Below are 23,610 nucleotides of genomic sequence, written 5' to 3' on the forward strand. Positions count from 1 at the left end.
CTAATTTGACCCCTAGCCTGGGAAGTTCTATATGCTGTCAGTGTGGCCCTAAAAAGCAATATATATGTGTATGCATATATATAATATATGATAAAATATAATATATATTGATTTTATATATTATATAACACATAATATATATTAAAATATGTAATAATTATTATATAAAATAATTATATTTATAAATATATATAAAGCAATATATATAGCAATATATATACTATATAAGCTAATATATAATAATATATATATAATATATAATATACATATAAGTGGTATAATACAGTATTTGTCTTTCTCTCTCTGACTTACTTCACTTTAGCATAGTACCATCCAAGTCCATCCATGTTGTCGCAAATGGCAAACTTTAATTCTTTTTTATGGCTGAGTAGTATTCCATTGTGTGTATGGTGTGTGTGTGTGTGTGTACACACCACAGCTTCTTTACCCATTCATTTGTTGATGGAAATTTAGGTTGTTATCATATCTTGGCAATTGTAAATAATGCTGCTGTAAACATTGGGTGCATGGCATCTTTTCAAATTAGTGTTTTGGGGTGGGTTTTTTTTTTTTTTGGATGTGTATATTACACACACACACCACACACACACACACACACACACCCAGGAGTGGAATTGCTGGGTATATGGCACCGCTATTTTCTATTTTCAGTTTTTCGAGAAACCTCCTTACTGTTTTCCACAGTGGCTGTATCAATTTGCATTCCCACCAACAGTGTATGAGGGCTCCCTTTTCTCCACATTCTTGCCGACATTTGTTATCTGTGTTCTTTTTGACGATAGCCGTTCTGACAGGTGTGAGGTGATACCTCATTGTGGCTTTGATTTGCTTCCCCTGCTTCTTAGTGATGTTGAGCATCTTTTCATGCACCTATTGGCCATCTATATGTCCTCTTTGGAAAAATGTCTATTCAGGTCTTCTGCCATTTTTAATTGGATTGCTTGTTTTTTTGATGTGGAGTTGTATGAACTGTTTATAAATTTTGGATATAACTCCTTATTGGTCATCTAATTTGCAAATATTTTCTCTTATTCAGCAGGTTTTCTTTTTGTTTTGTTGATGGTCTCCTTTGCTGTGCAAAAAGCTTTTAAGTTCAGTTAGAGCGCCTTTATTTCTTTTTGCTTTTAATTCCTCTGTATTAGGAGAGAGAGCCAAAAACAATATTGCTACAGTATATGTCAAAGAGCATTCTCTATGTTTTTCTCTAGGCGTTTTATGGTCTCCAGTCTTATATTTAGGTCTTTAATCCATTTTTTATGATTTTTATTTTTTCCGTTATGGTTGATTTACAATGTTCTCTCAGTTTCTACTGTACAGCAAAGTGACCCAGTCATAAATGTATATATTCTTTTTCTCACATTATCCTCCATCATAATCCATTTTGAGTTTATTTTTGTGTATGGTGTTAGAGAATGTTCTAATTTCATTCTTTTACATGTAGCTGTTTGATTTTCCCAGCACCACTCATTGACTGGACTATCTTTTCTCCATTGTATATTCTTGGCTCCTTTGTCATAGTTTAATTGGCCGTAACTATGTGGCTTTATTTCTGGACTCTCTAACATGTTCCATTGAACTGTGTCTGTTTTTGTGCCAGTACTATACTGCTTTTTGTTGTTGTTGTTGTCTTTTTAGGGCCGCACCTGGGGCATATAGAGGTTCCCAGGGTAGGGGTCAAATCGGAGCTGTTGCTGCCAGCCTACACCAAAGCCACAGCAATGTTGATCTGAGCCGCAAAACTGACCTACACCATAGCTCATGACACTGCTGGATTCTCAACCCACTGAGTAAGGCCAGGGATCGAACCTGTGACTTCATGGTTCCTAGTCAGATTTGTTTCCACTGCACCACAACAGAAACTCCAGTATTATACTGTTTTGATTACTGTAGCTTTGTAATATATAGTGTGAAATCAGGAAGCATGATTCCTCCAGCTCTGTTCTTTCTCATGATTGTTTGGCTATTTGAGGTCTTTTGTGTTTCCATATAAATGTTAAAAATCTTTGTTCTAGACCATTGGTTATTTGATAGGAATTGCATTGAATTTGTAGATTGCTTGGGTAGTATAGTCATTTTAACAATATTAATTCTTCCACTCCAAGAAAATAGTATATCTTTCCATCTGTTTGTGTCGTTTATAGTTTCTTTCATCATCGTTTTGTAGTTTTCTGAGTTCAGGTATTTTTGCATCCTTAGGTAGATTTATTCCTAGTGTTTTATTCTTTGTGATGCAATGATAAGTGAGAGTGTTTCCTTGATTTTTTTTTTTTGTCTTTTGTCTTTTTAGGGCTACACTCATGTCATATGGAGGTTCCCAGGCTAGGGGTCTAATCAGAGCTACAGCTGCCGGCCTATACCACAGCCACAGCAACCCCAGATCTGAGCCGCATCTGTGACCTATACCACAGCTCATAGCAACGCTGGATGCTTAACTCACTGAGCAAGGCCAGGGATTGAACCTGCAACCTCATGGTTCCTAGTCGGATTCCTTTCCACTGTACCATGACAGGAACTCCAATTTCTTTTTCTGATAGTTCATTGTTAGTGTGTGGAAATGCAAAAGATGTTCTGTATATTAATTTTGTATCCTGCAACTTTACTGAATTCATTAATGAGCTCTAGTAATTTTTTCTGGTACCATCTCTAGGACTTTCTATATAAGGTATCATGTCATCTGCAGTGACAGCTCTACCTCTTCCTTTCTATTTTGGATTCCTTTTATTTCTTTTTCTTAACTGATTGCTGTGGCCAGGACTTCCAATACTATGTTGAATAAAAGTGGCAATAGTGGGTATTTTTAGCTTGTTCCTTATGTTAGAGGAAATACTTTCAGCTTTTCACCGCTAGCTGTGGGTTTGCAATATATGGCATTTATTATGTTGCAGTATGTTCCCTCTGTGCCCACTTTCTGGAGAGTTTTTATAAATGGATGTTGAATTTTGTCCAAAGCTTTTTCTGCATCTATTGAGATGATCATATAGTTTTTATTCTTCAGTTTGTTAATGTTTTGTATCACATTTTTTTCTTCTCTCCCTCTCTGTTTTCTCTCTCTCTCTCTCTTTCCTTTTCTTTTTTTTGTTTTTGCCACCCCTGTGGTATGTGGAAGTTCCCAGGCTGTGAATCAAACCCTCACCACAGTAGTGACCAGAGCTCTGCAGTGACAATGCCAGATCTTTAACCACTGTGCCACAAGAGAACTCCTGTGTTGTATCACATTGATTGATTTGCCAATACTGAAAAATTCTTGCATCCCTAGGATAAATCCTAATTGATTATGGTGTATTATCCTTTTAAAGTATTGTTGGATTAAGTTTGCTAATATTTTGTTGAGGATTTTTGTACCTATGTTCATCAGTGATAATGGCCTGTGATTTTGTTTTTTGTGATGTCTTTGCCCAGTTCTAGTATCAGGGTGGTGCTGTCCTTATTGAATAAGTTTGGAAGTATTACTTCCTCTGCAGTTTTTTGAAACAGTTTGAGAAGGATAGATATTAACTCTTGTAAATGTTTGTTAGAATTCACCTACATCCTCACCCCCAGTCATCTTTAAGTTGTCAAACTGTTTGCGTTAAAAATTTTGATTAGGTTTTTTGGAGTTCCCGTTGTGGCTCAGTGGTTAACGAATCCGACTAGGAACCATGAGGTTGCGGGTTCAATCCCTGGCCTTGTTCAGTGGGTTAAGGGTCCGGCATTGCTGTAAACTGAGGTGTGGGTCGCAGATGCAGCTCAGATCCCACATTGCTGTGGCTCTGGCGTAGGCTGACGGCTACAGCTCCGATTCGACCTCTAGCCTGGGAACCTCCATATGCCATGGGAGTGGCCCAAGAAAATGGCAAAAAAAAAAAAAAAAGACAAAAATTTTAATTAGGTTTTTAAAAAGTTATCAAAGTGGATAGTGAGAATTAAAGGAGAAAGTAAAATACACATGGTAAAATAAAACTGTCACAACCTTTCATGTGCTTGTTATCTCTCACTTGGATTATTTCAGTAGTACTCTGATAGGTCTCCCTGGCATTGATCCATTTTTCACATTGTTATCAGAATAATCTTCCTAGAGCCATGAATATATCATATATTACCTTTCCATCAGAAATCTTCATTGGTTCCTTAGTACTCTGAGAAGAAAGTCAAAATGTTAACAGTGATTGCCTAGAGCTTTGGTGTCTAGAATGAGATTTATACTAGATGATCCATTAAGATGTAGGAAGAATATATTAGAAATGCTATTTATGTTTTTTAATTTACCCTTTAAATGTTTCATATTTGATGTAGACTTGTAATATACATACTGTATTAGTACAGTAGTACATCTATATAACTTATAATTGACTGGATAGATACCAATGGAGATGGAGACATAGAAGTCTTTAGTGGGAAAGCCAGAGAGCAAAAGAGCACATACACAAATATTCCACAACCTAAAATAATAACCTTCATTTGATAACAGGGTGATGGGATCATAAGCCCGTCACTGTTATGTTAAGTTTATGAAAGAGGGTTGTTTATATTTTTTAAAGTTAAATAATTCTCAGTGATAGAAAAATGAGAAATTATTTTTCTCTTTACACCTTTTCATACTTTTTTTTTCTATTTACAAAAGAGAGAAATGAAGTTTTGACCATCTTTCAAAGCTTAGCTTCCTCAGGAAAATTCCCCCGCCACCCTCGTTAGAAATAATCTTTCTCTCCTCTAGCATCCAATAGTGGGTTTCTTGGTTGTTTTTGTTTTGTTTTGTTTTGTTTGTGTGTGTGTGCCTCTATGGCAGTTTTTCTTACTCTCTACTGAGCAAGCAGTTGTACATGTGCCGTGCTAGACATTGCTAGATACCAAGGACAGAGAGACACAAACCATTTTAAGGAGTAGTGCATTGTCTTTAGGGAAGAAAAAGGTGCAGCCAGTTGTAACAGGATGAAATAGTTGTACAGTGCAGTCCAAACACAGAGGGGTTCTCTTAGTCCCCAGAAAGTCAGAGAAAGATGCTTACTCCCAGAGTTCCTGTCGTGGCTCAGTGGTAATGAACTCGACTAGTATCCATGAGGATGCAGGTTTGATCCCTGGCCTCCCTCAGTGGGCTAAGCATCTGGCATTGCCATGAGCTGTGATGTAGGTCACAGACATGGGTCGGTTCCCACATTGCTGTGGCTGTGGCATAGGCTGGCAGCTGCAGCTCCGATTCAACCCCTAGCCTGGGGAACTTCCATATGCCACAGGTGTGGCCCTAAAAAGAAAAAAAAAAAAAAAGATGCTTACTCCCCACTGTATGTGAATTACCTTTTCTGGACCTGAAGCTTCTTGAGAACATGAAATGAAAGTATGAATATGAACTGTTTTGTTTTTGAGAGGAATTGGGTTGGTTGGATTTTTATATGACTTGTAATTACAAGTAATAAATGAAGCCTTCAACATTTTTATAAGGCATAAAAAGCTATACATTGAAAAGTCTCTCTCCTTCCCATCATCACGCCATTTACCCCCATATATACCCAGCTGGCGATCACTCTTCCTGTCTTTCCTTCCCTTTTTTTTTGACACAGATACAAACAAATACAAGTAAAGATTCCTTTTTTTTTTTTTTCAGGAAAATTCCCAGATGTTTCAAGGTAGACCTTGCAAAAATATGTACCCTAATGAATATTTTCCTCATGGAATAACAAATGGAGCTAGTTGGTACAATGTCCCAGGTAAAACATTCTTTTATATCAAGGCTATATAACTTGATGGATTTTCTGTCCCCCTGAATGGTATGTTTGTTACTGATTTTCTAATTTTGAAAAAGAATTATTTTAAAAATATTATATAAATAGTTTAAACCATCTAAATTACCTTTTCAACTATTTTTATATTTGGTGCACTTTGAGTAAAAATAATGTTCTAAAACTTGACGAAAGTATTATATTTTACCTCTTGGTATTGCAGATAACCTTAGATATGCTAATAAGAGGAGTTTGAGCTACACTTGAATTCTTGAATGTGGAAGTACAGATGTTTTATCTATACCATAGACATCAAAGAGCTTTTAAGTGAATGCATTATCAGTTTTTAACTGTGCTGATAAAAGATGATTTTGGCTTTTTATTAGGAATGTTGCTTACCATTTGAGATCTGAGCTAGTTAGAACTTCTTTAGAGTAACTGGTATAAAATTTTTATCTTCCAGGTGGTATGCAGGACTGGAACTATTTACAAACAAATTGTTTTGAAGTGACTATTGAACTAGGTTGCATAAAATACCCATTTGAGAAAGATCTGCCAAAATTTTGGGAACAGAATAGAAGATCTCTAATCCAGTTTATGAAACAGGTGAGACTGTTCAGGAGCACTGTTGAAATTTCTCCCAAGAGCAAGAAGACTTTTTTGTTGTATGTGTGGTTTTCATGCATTGGTTTTAGAATACATCCCATGTGAGTTCCATTTTGACCAATTCAGGTTTTAGTCTACTTACCTAGAAAATTCATGTACATAAATGAGTTTATTTCTGTGCCTGGGTAAGAGTTGAAAGTGATGATTTTTTTGCTCTTAATGATTGGTAGCCACTTTTTACCCTTTATAAAAGGTTACTATAAATTGGATACATACCTACAGATTTGTCAAGTGATAGAAAGATGGGCTAAGGGTACATGTCATTCTTTTTCTTTTGCCATTGATTTACTATGAAATGATTAATTTCCTTTTGTTTGGATATGCATGATGGCCTATAAGTAAAGTCTATAAGAAATATGCTAATAGTGGTTAAAATGATTAGGATAATCTAATACTTTGTGCCAGTATTTTTCTGCTTAATTTCTTCTGAGTCAAGTGGCATAAAGACTGTGAGTTTATATATTAATTTTTTAAGACATTTTATTCTGAAAAATTTTAAACATCAAGAAAAATTATGACTAACATAATAAACACTACTATTCATCTAGATTTGATAATTTTTATATCTTGCTGCATTTTATATATATATTTATAACATACGTATATATACACACACATGTATACATACATTTTTGCTGAACTGTTTGAGTGTAAATTGCAGGTGTTATGATATTTTATCCCTAAATATTTCAAAATACATCTTTTTTTTTTGTCTTTTTGCCTTTTCTAGGGCCGCTCCCTCGGCAGATTGAGGTTCCCAGGCTAGGGGTCTAATTGGAGCTGTAGCCGCCAGCCTACGCCAGAGCCACAGCAACGCGGGATCTGACCCGAGTCTGCAACCTACACCACGGCTCACAGCAACGCCGCATCCTTAACCCACTGAGCAAGGCCAGGGATCGAACCTACAACCTCATGGTTCCTAGTCGGATTCATTAACCACTGAGCCACAATGGGAATTCTTAAAATACATCTTTTAAAAAATAGTTATTCTCCTATATGCCATCTCCAATTATATCACCTAAGAAAATTAATAGAAATTCCAAAAATTTCCCTAATACCTATTCCATATTCAAATTTCCTCCTCTTGTCCCCATGTTTCTCTTGCTATATTTATTTATTTATTATTATTATTAGTAAAGTATAATTGACTTACAATGTTTTGTCAGATTCTTTTGTACAACAAAGTGACCCAGTCTCACACATTTCCCTGTGCTGTACAGTAGGATCCCATTGCCAAAAAAACCCCAAAATGCCCAACTATCCCACTCCCTCCCTGTTCCCCCTTGGAAACCCCAAGTCTGCTCTTCTTGGCCATAATCTGTTTCTGGTTTTTTTTTTTTTTTTTTTTTTTAGGTAGGATCATCTGTTCCATATTTTAGATTCCACAAATAAGTGATATCATATAATATTTGTTTGTTTCTTTCTGGCTTCACTTAGTATGAGAGTCTCTAGATCCATCCACGTTGCTGCAACCTCTAGCTATATTTTAGAACCAGAATCTAGTCAGAGTTCATGCATTGCATTTGATTATTATATATCTTTACTCTCTTTGATTTAGAATAGTCCTTCTATTTTTTTGAAATTACATTTCCTTTTTAAAGCATCCAGGCCAGATTTCTGGTAAAATGTCCTGTGTTCTGAAATTGGTGCTAAGGTTTAAACAGTTATTTATATTCCTCATGATAAAGACAGACCTAACTTATGAAAAATTAGTGTTTCAGAAGCTCCAGTATTTTGTTTAATGGGCAGTTACATTTAGCGTTACTCTGAGTTCCTAAACTCCTCTTTTTTCCATGTGTTTACATTAGTTAACAATCTGTTATTTTGGATGTGAACTCTCCAAATAATTAGATGATGATCTTTACCAATAAAATCTGATAAAGTGTCCTTTTACCTGATCCAGGTTCATCAGGGTGTCAAAGGATTCGTCCTAGATGCCACCGATGGCAGAGGTATATTAAATGCCACCATTAGTGTTGCTGAAATTAATCACCCAGTAACTACTTACAAAACTGGTGATTACTGGCGTCTCCTGGTTCCAGGAACTTATAAAATCACAGCATCTGCTCGAGGGTGAGTTACTGACTGCTTTGAAATTGAGTGCTGAGAGATGAAACATAGTTCCTTTCTGGAAGATGATTGCCAGAAAGCCCTGTAGAGGCCAACCAACCTTGGGTTTAATGCCAAGACGTTTATAGTTGGTTACACATTTAACTCTCCTCTAGTGGCAGAGTGAGTACGTGAACTATCAGATGTAAGAACTCTGTGAAATCATTCACTTTGAACAGTAGCTTCTTTTACCTTCATGCTCTCAGATCACCTGCCCCCTGCCCAGATGTACAGTCATAGTGATTTCCTTCATTGTGGGTAACTGTTCTGGGAACTGCTTATTAGCTGGGAAAAAAAGACTTCTGTTCTGCATACTTCTTGTCATGTTATCCAAAAAATACCACCACTTTATATTTGTCCCTTTTAAAACTCTTTCATAGACACTTATTTTTTTTATTATTATTGTATCTTTGCCTTCTTGCATCGGTAAGATGTTCTTACTTATTGCTGATTCTCTAAGAAATGTCATTTTCATCTTTTTTTACAGTTTTTCCTACCACAAAGATATGTTTACTTAAAAAAAGAAAATTTCCACTGAGGGCTGCACAGGTGCCAACCTGTCTGTGGTTTGGGGTTGCTATCTGCCTCATAAATCAGAGTTGTCTTCTCCTCTGAAAAAGCCTCTTACATAGTTGGCTTTGGCATCTTCTAGGAATAGGAAGGCAGGGATTGGGACCTCATCACTCTGGTTTTTAGTTATGGTAGAGGAAGAAGACAGTGGTTATAACCAGAAAGTCCAGAGTGGGGTATTGCTACTGTTAACTCAATCTGAGCTTTGACGGAAGTGGATTCCTTAATAAAATAATACAATTTCAAAAAAAAAGAGCAAAAATTAACTTATGACTTAATTTCCCTTGTTTTCCCTCCTTTAGAACTGGAACCACCTGACTCTTTAGTCTGAAACTTATTATTTTTACCCTCTTGTAGTTTTCTTTTTTATGTTTTGATACAGGTGGGTGTTTCCCACAGAGTACTTACTTGCCCCCCCCCGCCCCGCCCCAGCTATCTTATTTCTGAAGAGTTGGTTTGAACATTCATTGAAGTAAGGGCAAATACATGGAAACATTTGTAGTTATTGATACCTTTTAAAAAAAAAAGGCTTACAAACATCAGGTGATCTGTAAACTAATGGGTTAGAACTTTAATGAGCAAAGAGGTCTTTTCTGTTTTTTTGTTTTGTTTTTTGTTTTTATTCGGTTTTGGCATAGTATGGGAAAAACCAAAGCACTAAGGTCCTACCTGAAAAATGGGGCAAGAATGATGCATTTGGTAGAGAATGTCGTAGGTTAGCACTTCTCAGACTTTTTCAGCCATGCCTTGATGGCAGACAAGTGAATTCTGATTCTAGGAAATATGGGAATATCCATGGCAAGCACAAGCTTTCTTTTGAAGTCATATATTTAATCTTAAAAGCTCATTTATATTTTACAGTCTATTCTTATCTTGTCTTTGTTAATGTTTAAAACACATCTGAAGTTCTCACAAAGTTAAAAATTCGACCCTTTAGGGAGATGCACCACATTTATCTCAAGGATTCACATAGCTTCTGCATACCTCTGTTTTCCCAGAGCTTAGGTGCTCCAGCTGAAGAAACGTGGCTCTGACCTGTCTCCTCTATTACAGGTATAATCCCGTTACCAAGAATGTGACCGTAAAGAGTGAAGGTGCTGTTCAGGTCAACTTCACACTTGTTCGATCTTCAACAGATTCAAACAATGAATCAAAGAAAGGCAAGGGGGACAGCACCAACGCTGATGATGCCAGCGACCCAACCACTAAAGAGTTTGAAACTTTAATTAAAGACCTGTCAGCTGAGAATGGTTTGGAAGGCTTCATATTACGCACCTCCTCAAATCTGGCTCTTTATCGATACCATTCGTACAAGGACTTATCAGAGTTTCTGAGAGGACTTGTGATGAACTATCCACATATTACAAATCTTACCAAGTAAGTGTCACCTTCTTACTGCCTGTTTTCCCCTCTCTCCCTCCTTCCTTCTTTCTTTCTTATTGGTTACATTCAGCATAAGCCACATTAAATGATGCTTATAGTTTATTTAGAAATATTTGGGAGCTGAATGTGTAAAGAGTTGGAGTTTACTTATCTTGAAACATATTTGCTTGGAGATCTTTCTAACAATGAACCTTGGAAACTTTTATGAGAAGCACTGGGGCAGAATTCCTCATTAGATTATCAGTGTGTGGCCTGTGCCTCCAGAAAATGTAAAATCATTCTTTCTAATGATTACTTTGACTGATTTTAAAACCCTTTCCACTTCTCAGCTGCAGATTCATGTTCTTTCTCAATATTATTTAGTTTCTTTTATTTTGCTGAGGGCAAGGGATCCAGATTTGGAACTATGAGCTCACTTATCAGGGATCATGTTTAACCTTTTCTTCAAATTAGAAAATGAAGCCTGGTTGGCTGTCATTTTCTTTCCTTTAGTCTCTACTCAGTCAGTGTTCCCTGAAGCTTTAGGGACATATGTGAATGAAGGTTCTGGAAAAACATGTAGTATTAGCTTATGCAAAACCGATGACTAAGGCATCCTTTAGCTTCACTTCCTGGGGCTTCTCTGCCTTGACTTTCACTGTTTCAAAATTATTTCTTTGATTTGTTGATTCCTGTTATTTGCCTATTGCAGAGCCTTTACTTTACATTCTGTCCTGAGCTTATAATTCTCTACTATAAGTCTAAAGAACATTATCTGGCCTTTTCTTTTTTCACTTTTTTGCCTTCATTGGTCCCTTTAATCTTACCAGTAAATTTAGCTTCCCAAATACGGGTTTATAATGCCTATAGTCGCAAAGAATGACATTTACTTTCACAGTACCAATTACCTCTCTTCCTCTACTGATTCTTGAACCTTTCTGCACAGGTCAGGTTTTAATATTGTTCATCTTAGTGACATCTTATAGAGGTTACAAACTTTTCTTATTTTAAAACATACAAAAAAATTGGACATGATTTTTGCTATCCATTTATTTGGTTCATTTAAGGTTTTTTTAACCTTTCAATTCAAGATTCACTTTTTAGTTAAATATTTCCCCCCAACATAGGCAACACCTGCCAGTGGTGGGACACAAGACAGTTTTAGATGGTCCTCCAAAGGTTGCTAGGTGACATTAAATAGCATCATGATAGTACTTTGTCTAGTCTACTAATCCTTCTCAGTTTAATGCCAATGTATTTTTTTCTATCTCTTGTAACTCTCGCTTTATATCAGAAAAAAGCAGAACTTTTAAATTAATTTTGACTGTGATTCTGGCATTGCATTTAAAGTATAAAATGTCTTATTGACATAAGTGAATTTAGTTTTTAAAAGTAAGGTTCTCCACATTTGTGTATATTTAAATTTTTCCATAATAAAAATTTAAGTGAGTTCATTTAAAAGACATATAGTAACTAAAGAGTAGTGTAGATTACAGAAGATTAGGTAAGTGTTGCAAAAATGAGATGAGAATGACTGAACTTGGAGAAAGCTGAACAAATCATAATCTTTCCTAAGTCTGCTAGTATCTCACATCTGCAACTTTCTTTGATCTCGGGAACCTGATTTTCTTAAAGTATTCCGACACAAAGGTTTACTCTTTAAAAACTTTTGAAGATTTTTCATATTTTGTTTTCATTTCTGCTTTTAAAGTCTATAAGGTGGCATTAACATAATGCTTGATTATTGCTGATTTTCTGTTTGTGGTTTTTGAAAGTTTGGGACAGAGTGCTGAATACCGTCACATTTGGTCCCTTGAAATCTCCAATAAGCCCAATGTATCTGAGCCTGAAGAACCAAAGATTCGTTTTGTTGCTGGTATCCATGGAAATGCTCCAGTTGGAACTGAACTGCTTTTGGCTCTGGCAGAATTTCTCTGCCTAAACTACAAAAAGAACCCAGCTGTTACCCAAGTAAGAGAATAGCCCGTTTTGACATGCTTTAAAAGGAAAAAGCTCAGTGATGCACTGATATCAACTCATCATTTAAAAATAAAATTAAGAGTTCTCGTCGTGACTCAGTGGTTAATGAATCCGACTAGGAACCATGAGGTTTTGGGTTCGATCCCTGGCCTTGCTCAGTGGGTTAAGGATCTGGCATTGCCATGAGCTGTGGTGTAGGTCACAGACGCAGCTCAGATCTGTTGTTGCTGTGGCTCTGGCACAGGCCAGCAGCTACAGCTCCAATTGGAGCTATAGCCTGGGAACCTCCATATGCCGCAGGTGCGGCTCTGGAAAAGACAAAAAAGACAAAAAAAAATTGTATTTCCTGTTAGATTTTATACTTCTAGGGCATTAAAAACTTTACTCTTTAAAAATGGGCTTTGAGGAGTTTCCATCATGGCGCAGTGGTTAATGAATCTGACTAGGAACCATGAGGTTACAGGTTCGATCCCTGGCCTTGCTCATTGGGTTAAGGATCCGGCGTTGCTATGAGCTGTGGTGTAGGTTACAGACGCAGCTCAGATCCCGCCTTGCTGTGGCTCTGGTGTAGGCCGGTGGCTACAGCTCCAATTAGACCCCTAGCCTGGGAACCTCCATCTGCTGACGGAGTGGCCCTAAAAAAAGGCAAAAAGACAAAAAAAAAAAAAAAAAAAAAAAGGACTTTGGTATATATAGTCATTGTTAATAGTGTTTTTCTAATATATTTCTTTGTATATATTAAGAGGCATAGTGGAAAAAGTAATAAAGATTGCAATACTAGAAAAATGAGACGAAAGAGAAATAATTTTTCTTTTCATGTAATAAAGATGAAATTGGAGTTCCCTGGTGGCTCAGTGAGATAAGGATCCGGTGTTGTCACTTCTGTGGCTCAGGCCAATGCTATAGGACAGGTTCAATCCCTGGCCCCAGAACTTCCACAGTGTAGCCAAAAATGAAAAATAAAACAAAAACGTCTTTAGAAAGGAAAGAAAGAAAGAAAGACAACATGACAACATTATTGGGACATTTTGTATGCTAAGCGATATTAGAAAAAGCAGTATAGGAGTGCCTACTTTAGTCATCTGTTGACTACAGCAAAGAACTTTGATCCTGAAGCCAATCATTTATGATTAAGCAATCTAGTTTTTGTGCTGTCTTAGAGAAAGGAAGGAAAAAGTATATCCATCTAGAACACTCATTAACTGGCACTGTCTCTACAGAACTTAGGAAAGGGGAAAAAAAATGAATATTTGTTTAATAACTACTATGTGCTAGGTATTATACTGAGTACTTTACATGCATCATAATTTAATCCTCAGCTCTACAGTTGTGTTATCTCTATTTTATAGATGTGTAAACTGAGACAGAGCTGTTTGATAACTTAGAGGAAGTCACACAGCTACTCAGTGGTAAAGCCGGGATTTAAACCCAAGCATGTCTCACTTTAAAGCCTATGCTGGAGTTCCCTTGTGGTGCAGTGGGTTAATTATCCAGCATTGTCATTGCCACAGCTCGGGTCAGGTTGCTGCTGTGGTGTGGGTTCAGTCCCTAGCCCGGGAACTACTACTTCTGTTCTACTATTCTGCCTCCCCTGAAAGAATTTTGGAAAGAATTGATGTCCTGATTAGGGATTAGGTGAGATGAACTTAAATCAGACTTAACCAAAAATAATTTTCCCATCTTCAACAAAACAGATATCATTGACTTTTTCATCTGAGTTGCAGTATTATTTCAAAGGATTTTTTGTTCTTTTTTAAAATGGGAGAGTAGCTAGTACAGTGGTTCTCAACCTTGGCTATACATTAGAAACTTCTGGCAAGTTAAAAAAAAATACCAATGCCTGGGTCCCATTCAGAAGCATCAGTATTCCTTTAAAAGCTCTGTGGTTTGTTCTAATATGTGGCAAGATTGGCTACTTACTGATGTTATAGTCGTGATAGGCTATATATCCCAAGTAAAACATCTACCTGGAATTTTAAAACTCCTAGTTTATGAGAATTTGCCTTACTCATCTAATGAGGTTTAGATCACTTTATATTGCCATTTGTTTTGAGCCCAGTGCCAGAGGTCAAGAAAATATACGCATACCCAGAGAACTGTGGTAAGGCCCAAGCGTATATTTACTTTAGGAAAAGAATCTCCCTCGGGGGAAAGATTCAAGAATAAATGGATCAAAGGATCTCAAATATATTTTCAAGCTACTGACTACTTTACCAGAATAAATAAACCAAGGGTTACTTATTCTGATTTACTATTAGAACTACATAGGATGAATTATTTCAGAAGTTCATGCCCCATATGACAGTATTAACATCTATAGATATGAATCTTCTGAGGCAGAAATTATGGGTAAGACAAATATCCTACTTTACTTTTTTTTAATATTCTCTCTCATTGTTTCCAGATGTAAATTGATATTTGTCAAATTATTTGTTCCAGTTTTTAATCTGGAAATACAATATTACCATTATTGTTATTGAACTAAGCCAGTGGTAGCAAACTTTTTCTATAAAGGGCTATACAAATGTATTTTAGGCTCTGTAGGACAGATGTTCTGTGTTGCAACTATTCAACTCTGCAGTTGCAGAACAAAAACAGCCATAGGAATGGGCAGGGCTGTGTGCCAATAAAACTTATTTACAGTAGCAAGCAGCAGGCTGGATTTAGCCTACAGGCAGTGGTTTCTGACCCTTGTTTTAAGTTTTATTGGGAGATCTCTGGGAGCATTAGTTGTGCAGTTTTTTGGGGGTTTTGTGGGGGTTTTTTTTTGTTTTGTTTTGTCTTTTTAGGGCCACACCCGGCATATGGAGGTTCCCAGGCTAGGGGTTGAATCAGAGCTACAGATGCTGGCCTACACCACGTCTGCGACCTATACCACAGCTCATGGCAACACTGGATTCTTAACCCGCTGAGCAAGGCCAGGGATCGAACTTGCGTCCTCATGTATGCTAGTCAAATTTGTTTCCGATGAGCCATGATGGGAACTCCTTTTTCTTTTTTAATTTATTTGGAACAAGAGAGAATTTTATTTATTTAGCTTTGTCTTTTAAATCTGTGTTTAACACAAACACTAAAGACTTGTGTTTGAGGCATGGGCACATAGCTTTTGATTCCCCGTAAAGCTAATAAACTCACTGATTTCTGTTTCTGTTTTAGTTGGTTGACAGGACTAGAATTGTGATTGTCCCTTCTCTAAATCCAGATGGGCGAGAGAGAGCTCAGGAGAAAGACTGTACTTCAAAGATAGGACAGACAAATGCTCGTGGAAAAGACCTGGATACAGACTTCACAAGTAAGATTAACTTTTAGGCCATTGAAGTACTTTGCAGATAGTATTATTTCTCTTTGCTAGAAGATTGGTTGATCCTATTTCATAGATGAGTAATGGGGTGCTTTCCTGTCTAGGATGGGCAGTATAAATGAATAGAGACATCTAGAAAGCTTTTCAAATTTTTATTCTTTTTCATTTGCAACAGTAGTTCAAGTTTTCTCTTAGAAATCCAATCAAGAATATTGGGGGCGGGGCCCATCACTAGCCATACAGAGATGTATATTCTCTCTTTCTACCCTCATATATGTACACGCACATGCAATGGATACGTATGTTGATATGAAGGGGCCTGATTTACTTAAATAGGATAATCAGCTATACACATTGTTCTGCAACTTTTTTCACTGGAATACGTCATCAACATCTATCCATTTCGGTATTTATAGATCTCTAATATTCTTATGAATGGCATTTTAGTATGCTATTAATGTATTGTAATACTCTAATTTATTCAACAGTTTACCTACAAATGAACATTTAGTTTCTAATTTTTTACTCTTGCAAACAGTGTTGCAAAAAACACCCTGATTTCTGAAAATCTTATTTTCTTTCAAGGACAAGTTATTATTTCTTAGAGGAGAATATGTCCATCCCTTTTGGTTTCCAGTAAGAATTTTCTTAAATTTGCTTAGAGTTGGGAGTTCCCTGGCGGTCTAATGGTTAGGAATCAGTGCTTTCACTACTGAAGCCTGGGTTCAGTCCCTGTTCTAGGAACTGAGATCCCACATCAAGCCATTGCATGCACAGCCAAAAAAACAAAAAAGACATTCACATGACAATTTCTATAAATTTTTTTTTTTGGCTTTGAGTCATTAACCTTTACACATTATCCTAAAGTATATAAAACTCAAAATAACCTACTTCCTAGAATGTACTTTCTTACTTGAGAAGGTATGGAGTAATAAGATATTTCTCTACAGATTTTATAAGTTAGCCTTTTGACTGTGTTCAAGTCAGGAGTATTTTCTTATCTACTCATACTAAAATTTTGAAACTTGATATTTTATATTTGACTTTTCTATTTTTCAGATAATGCCTCCCAGCCTGAGACTAAAGCCATCATTGAAAATTTGATTCAGAAACAGGACTTTAGTCTTTCTGTTGCTTTAGATGGTGGTTCAGTGCTGGTCACATACCCATATGACAAGCCAGTTCAAACAGGTATGTAGAATGTCACTTTCCATATATGCTATTTTTAAGCTTAAATAGGACATTTCAATTAGATAATGTCCCCTCTAAAATCTTCTTAAACGGTGATCATTTGAGCACAACGCATGAACAAATAACCCACCTAAGACGGTTGGTTACTGTTGACGTAGCTCAACATTTCAAACAGTTACTTGGAGGAGGAAGGTCACATCTAATGATGGCCCAGATAATTCCGTGTAGCCGTCTTGTCACATCTGTTCAATTTACTCCCTAAGCACTTATACAGTAATTATGATGTCTCTACACATTAGCAATTCAAAAGTGAATAAGATACAGTACTTGCCCCAAGAAATTCATATTGTGTGACCCAATATTAATGCAGAATTGCCCTCTCCTGCTTTGAACTTTGACTAATTAGACCATATTGTGAGCTGAACCGTTTCTGTTGAATCTCTGTGAGGCCATTGTTTATGGAAATAATTTGTATTGTTTGCAGGGCAGTTTACAAAGTATATCGTAATTAGGACGTGGTTGCCCCAAAATGTGGTAAAACATACCAAAAACAGGTTTGTATTTTAGTGTGGTAGCTTGTTGCTGAACTCACCATTAGTGTCTTTTAGTGTAAGGAAGATGCTTGTCTTCTTGGTCAGGTTATCCTGGGTTGAACCGAACCATGTGCTTAATTATATAATAACCATTCAAACTTCAGTGAGGTGCAAGATTTACTAGAGGGAAAGGAAATGACTTTTGTGTCCACGAAATTGAACTTGGAGAAAAGTCTTTTAGATTTCTCCACTAACGTCTAAATTTTTCTCTTTCTAGTGGAAAACAAAGAGACTCTGAAGCATTTGGCATCTCTTTATGCAAATAATCATCCATCGATGCATATGGGTCAGCCAAGTTGCCCAAATAAATCAGGTAAGTATTTTCCCTACACTTGGTTATTGTTGCTGTTTTGGGAGAAGAGAAAGATTTTGGTGATGGTCTTGTTGATCCTACATCTCTCAATGGTTTTATAGATGAGAATATTCCAGGAGGAGTAATGCGTGGAGCAGAATGGCACAGTCACCTGGGCAGCATGAAGGTATGCTTTATAGAATACCGTGAGACTGGAATTATAAATCCATACTGGACATTGAGTGAACGAATAGGTGACTTTTCTGATAGAGCAAAATTTTTGCTTTGTGGCTTTCTTGACATGATGGCCCTTAAATTAACTAACTTCCGACAGCACTTTTTTTTTTTGCCATTTTAAACATTTTAAGTTATAAATTCAGTGATATTAACTATATTAGCATGTTGTACAACTATCAACATATGTATTTCCAAAACTTTTTCATCACCCCAAACAGAAACTCCGTGCCCCAAAGCAATAACTCCCCCTTCATCTCTTCTCCCAGCCCTAGTAACTTCTGCTTTCTATCTGTATGTATCTGACTATTCGGAGTATTTCATGTAATTGGAATTGTACAATATTTTTTCTTTTTGTCTGCCTTTTTTTTCCATTTAGCATAATGTTTTCAGGGTTCTATTCTTTTTGAAGCATATGTCACTATTCCATTTCTTTTTATGGCTAAATAATATTCTATTGTATGTCTAGATCACATTTTGTTTATCAGTTCATATATTGGTGGACAGATATTTCCACCGTTTGTCTATTGCAGATAATGCTGCAGTGAACATTTGTGTGCAAGTATCTGAGCAGCTGTTTTCAGTTCTTTTGAGTATATGCCTAGAAGTGAACTTGCTGGTCATATTATAATTATCTGTTTAGCTTTGAGGAACTGCCAGACTTCCACAGCAGCTGAACTATTGTACCTTCCCACCACCACCCTGTACCCAGGGTTACATTTTCTCCATATTCTTGCCAACACTTGTTATTTTACATTTTTTAAAATTACAACCATCATTGTAGCTGTGAAGTGGTATCTCTAGTTTTTTTATTTGTGTTTTCATGACAGCTAATGATGTTGAGCATCTTTTCATTTGCTATTGACCATTTGTATGTCTTTTTGGAGGGGAAATGTCTATTCCAATCCATTGCTCACTTTAAAATGGGGCTTTTGTCTTTTTATTGAGTTAAAAGAATTCTCTATATATTTTGAATGGTAAACCCTTATCAGATACTTAATTCGTCAATAGTTTCTCCCATTCTGTGGGTTGCCTTTTCATTTTCTTGATGATGTCCTTTGATGCACGAAAGTTTTTAATTTTGATGAAGTCAATTTTATTTATTTCTTTGTTGTTGTTCATGCTTTTTGTTGTCATAGCTAAGAATTCATTGCCAAATGCAAGATCATGAAGACTTACCCCTATGTTTTCTTCTAAGAATTTGAAGAAATTAGGTCATGTATCAGTCACCTAACTCTCATATTTACGTCATTGATACATCTGGAGTTGATTTTTGTATATGACATGAAGTAGGAGTTCAACTTCATTTGTTTGCATGTGGAAGTCAGTTGTCCCAGCACCATTTGTTAAAAAGACTGTTCTTTCCTCTATTGGGTAGTCTTGGCATCCTTGTCAAAAATCAATTGACCTTAGATTTTTGGGTTTCTTTCTGGACTGTATTCTATTGGTCTGTGTGTCATTTCCTATGGTAGGACCACTGTTCTGATTACTGTAGCCTTGTACTAAGTTTTGAATTGGGGACTGTGAGCCCTCCAACTTGGTTATTTTCCAAGATTGTTTTGGCTATTCAGGGATCTGCCTAGTTGCATTTGAATTTGAGTGGTGGCTTCTCTCTTTCTGCAAAAAAGGCTGTTGGAATTTTGTTAGGGATTGTGCTGAATCTGTAGATCACCTTGGGTTCTTTTGATATCTCGACAGTATTGTCTTTCTGTCCATGAACACATGTCTTTCCATTTAATGTCTTTAATTTCTTTCTGAGAGCATTTTAATTTGTTGTCCATCCCCTTCAAATTAGCCAGGAGTTGTTACCAAATGGGTGTGGTTCGCTCATCATTCCATTCATATGTGCAACCAGAAAACTGATTGTACATATGAATGGAATTCACTCCATTCTCTGCCTGCCTTCCCTCCTCTATTTACTAAGAACTTCCTGCATGTGAGGCACTTTGCTGTATGATTGATAAAGCATTTGCGGCCCATTCGGCAAATAACTATGTTACAGAATTAATTGCTTTCATCCAGAAGAGAGCACCTCTCAATGTGCCAGGAGAAATTAAAGACAAAAAGTTACTCCTAGTCAGAGATGCAACCTTATTTTCCTAGAGGAGATGGCATTAGGGATGCGGAGGTGGTGAACCAAGACATCCAGAAAGAGGAAGCAGTAGGGGCAGAGGTCAGTAAGCAGCCTAGCAGTTAGAATATGGGATATAATGGAGAGCAGCAGCAGACCAGAATGGAAAGAGAGTTTGAGGCTTTGAACACTTCGTTTTCGTAAGTGATGGGATGCCATTGAAGGTTTTGAGCAGGGATATGATAACATGATCTAAGCTGTACTCTGGAAAAATTAATCTTTTAACAGATTAATGTATATTGGAGGAAGGAGAGACTGTGGTGACAGGTTTAGAAGAGCCTAGACAAGAACTAATGAGGACCTAGATTAGAGTAGTGGCCATGGCAGTGAAATCAAGGGATGACGCTTCAGAGATACTATGGAGGGTAGAATTCACAGGATTCTGCAGATTCTGGATGACACTAAGAAACTGAAGTCAAAGGCAAGAGATTTCATATCTGTGTGCGAAAACAAGTTACTGTTATTAACTGATCTAGGAAGAAGAACAGGTTTGGGGACAAGGGTGTTAAGTTAGGTTTGGGAACCTGTCTACATAAGTAGTTCTTGCCTAAATATTGCTATATTTCTATATGGTAGGCTTGAGCCTGCAGGTTGAGGGTATCAGAGGGCAAGGGCTTGTGCCTCTACCTCTAAGAACCCCAAAAACAGCAGTAACAGCAATGAAGTTCCAGGATTTAGAGGGAGGATGGCCCTCTGCCTGTACTTACTCGTTTATTCAGCAAACCCTAGTAACAACCCCTCTGGCTGCCAGTGCCCTGTGGGAAGCCCTAGAGATATAAAAATGGATTAGACGTAATCCCTGGTCTTAAGAACTTCCTTAGGAGCGGCCACGTTTATGACTGATTATAATAGCAAGCGGTTTATTTATATTTGCCATAAAATGCTTTACAGATACTTTGTTTGCATCACCCAGGTTTTCTTTTTATTCCATCCATACCCTTTGTTGCATTACAAAACCTTATTCTTACTTTTACTTATTAATTTTCCTACTTGTGTTTTTGAATTTTATATTCCAGGATTATAGCGTTACCTATGGCCACTGTCCGGAAATTACAGTATACACAAGCTGCTGCTACTTTCCTAGCGCAGCCCAGCTCCCTTCGTTGTGGGCAGAGAATAAAAAATCTCTTCTTAGCATGTTGGTAGAGGTGAGTCTCTTTTCACTAGAAGCAAACTCCCAGGAATATGTTCAATGAAACCTTTATCAAAACATTTTCTTGGAGTTCCCGTCGTGGTGCAGTGGTTAACGAATCCGACTAGGAACCATGAGGTTGCGGGTTCGGTCCTGCCTTGCTCAGTGGGTTAACAATCCGGCGTTGCCGTGAGCTGTGGTGTAGGTTGCAGACGCGGCTCGGATACCGCGTTGCTGTGGCTCTGGCGCAGGCCGGTGGCTACAGCTCCGATTCAACCCTAGCTGGAATCTCCATATGCCGGGAGCGGCCAAGAAATAGCAACAACAACAGCAAAAGACAAAAAAAAAAAAACCACAAAACCATTTTCTTAATCTTTTAACAAAATTTTATATTATTTATTTTAAATGTATGTAGAAAGAGTTTTTGTTCATTTTAGTATTACCTACACAGGTGCCATGAGTTCGCATATCTGCTGTCTGTTGAAGTAATTTAACCTTGTGAGATGTTGCAGGTGCTTCCATTTGCATATCACATGGAGTTACTCAAGAGAGTGTCCTGTGATGGGAAGTAAATCATTCAAGGTGTCAGAAGATCCGGGGTCTAACATTTTAGGCCTTGACTATATGAGAGTCCTCTTTCCCCTTATTTCCATCTTTGTGCTTCTGAGGCAGTGACTGAGTAGAAGACAAGGTCAGAGTGAGGAGGGAGGAATAAGCCAGTCTTATGGGGGGTTTTATTATTTTGTTTTTGTCATGCCTCGAGCTATGGCCTCTGGCATATCTGTCATTATAAAAACATAAATTTATATTTTAAACTTTTTTTTTTTTTCAGGTTCACAAGGGAGTTCATGGATTTGTTAAAGATAAGACCGGAAAACCAATCTCGAAAGCAGTCATCGTGCTCAATGAAGGCATAAAGGTGCACACAAAAGAGGGAGGTTATTTCCATGTCCTGTTAGCTCCAGGTGTCCATAACATCAATGCCATCGCCGATGGGTATCAGCAACAACATTCACAGGTAATGGTATCACGTAAATTCTTCATGGCTTTTTTTTTGGCCACACCCAGGCCAGGGATCAGACCCGAAGCACAGCAGGGACCTAAGCCATGACCCTGGCAAAGCCTGATCCTTAATCCACTGCACCACAAGAGAACTCCAAAAATTCTTGTTTTTAATAGAACTTCTATTTAAGTTGAAACTGCTTGTTAGAAAGCTTGTGGGGAATAAAGAAAAATATATGGCCACCTGTTGATTATGATATCTTTTCATCTTTCAATCCTTTAGCAACGAGGGAAGTTTTTATAGCATTTTGTGTACTTTAGATGAAAATCATCTCCTTAGTTTGCTATAAAGGCCCTAGGAAGATAGCAGGGATACAGTATACCTTAGTAAATAAACTTTTTCCTAATTCTTATACTTTCTCCTTCTAGGTCTTTGTGCATCACGATGCAGCTAGTTCTGTGGTGATAGTCTTTGACACAGATAACCGGATATTTGGTTTGCCAAGGGAGCTTGTGGTAACTGTATCAGGTAAAAAAAAAAAATTAAATTTTTAGTGGTTGAATCCTGGCATGTCAATCTTTTATAATCACTTTTCTTCTACTGTCTTTATCTAAACATGTTTTTCCTGGAACACTGTTCTCTCCTTTGTTCACATGTTCAGGTCTGTACTCAAATGTCACCTCCACCAAGAGGCCTTCCCTGATTACCCCAGCTAAAAGGGTACTCCTGTCACTCTCTCCGCTCCACTTGTTTCTGTTAAAGCACTTATCACTGCCTACCATTATGTTATACAGTTAGTTATTTATTTGTCTATATTTGATCTCTCCCACTAAAACATAATCTCGGAGGGAGCAGGGATTTTTATCTGCCTCCCCAGTGCCTAGAACCATGGTTGGCTTGTTGAGGGTCTTAATGTTCTCAATGAAGAGTTGTTGACTGAATGAATGATGTGCTTTATACCAAGATCATAAGTCCCTTGGACTTTGACTTATATTAGTCCTGTTTTTTCCAGGATCCTGGAAGGAGGAAATACTTGTTTTCTCTAAGATTAATATGTGCTTTTGCTTGAAAGTTTTACTGAAAGTTTATAAAGAAAAAAAGTCATAAAATAATAAATACTCTGCTGCATTGTATCTTTTGACACAGAGAACCTTGGTTCACTTCTAAGTATAACTTGGACCTGATACAAAATAACCAAGTTTTATTACAGAATGTGTTGGAGAGAGATCCTTAGTTGAGAGACTACTATAGTGGAAACAGGGTCAGATCATAGATCTGGTTGTGGAGGTTTAAGGTAGAGTTCTTAACTTGAACTGGATAAATTATGAATCT

At 37.1% G+C, this 23,610-nt stretch overlaps 1 protein-coding gene across 1 annotated transcript in view; it reads left to right on the forward strand.

Annotated features, from left to right (window-relative positions):
* Positions 1–23,610, forward strand: part of CPD (carboxypeptidase D) — a 70,830-nt gene that overhangs the window by 41,998 nt on the left and 5,222 nt on the right. The window contains exons 9-20 of the mRNA XM_003131786.4: positions 5,600–5,702; positions 6,178–6,320; positions 8,284–8,453; positions 10,113–10,436; positions 12,197–12,392; positions 15,558–15,693; positions 16,762–16,893; positions 17,704–17,799; positions 17,901–17,965; positions 21,160–21,291; positions 22,108–22,293; positions 22,707–22,806. Coding sequence (XP_003131834.2) covers positions 5,600–5,702; positions 6,178–6,320; positions 8,284–8,453; positions 10,113–10,436; positions 12,197–12,392; positions 15,558–15,693; positions 16,762–16,893; positions 17,704–17,799; positions 17,901–17,965; positions 21,160–21,291; positions 22,108–22,293; positions 22,707–22,806 — 1,783 coding nt within the window. The remainder of the gene's footprint in view (positions 1–5,599; positions 5,703–6,177; positions 6,321–8,283; positions 8,454–10,112; positions 10,437–12,196; positions 12,393–15,557; positions 15,694–16,761; positions 16,894–17,703; positions 17,800–17,900; positions 17,966–21,159; positions 21,292–22,107; positions 22,294–22,706; positions 22,807–23,610) is intronic.

This window comes from Sus scrofa, chromosome 12, assembly GCF_000003025.6.
Source record: "Sus scrofa isolate TJ Tabasco breed Duroc chromosome 12, Sscrofa11.1, whole genome shotgun sequence".
NCBI lineage: Eukaryota > Metazoa > Chordata > Mammalia > Artiodactyla > Suidae > Sus > Sus scrofa.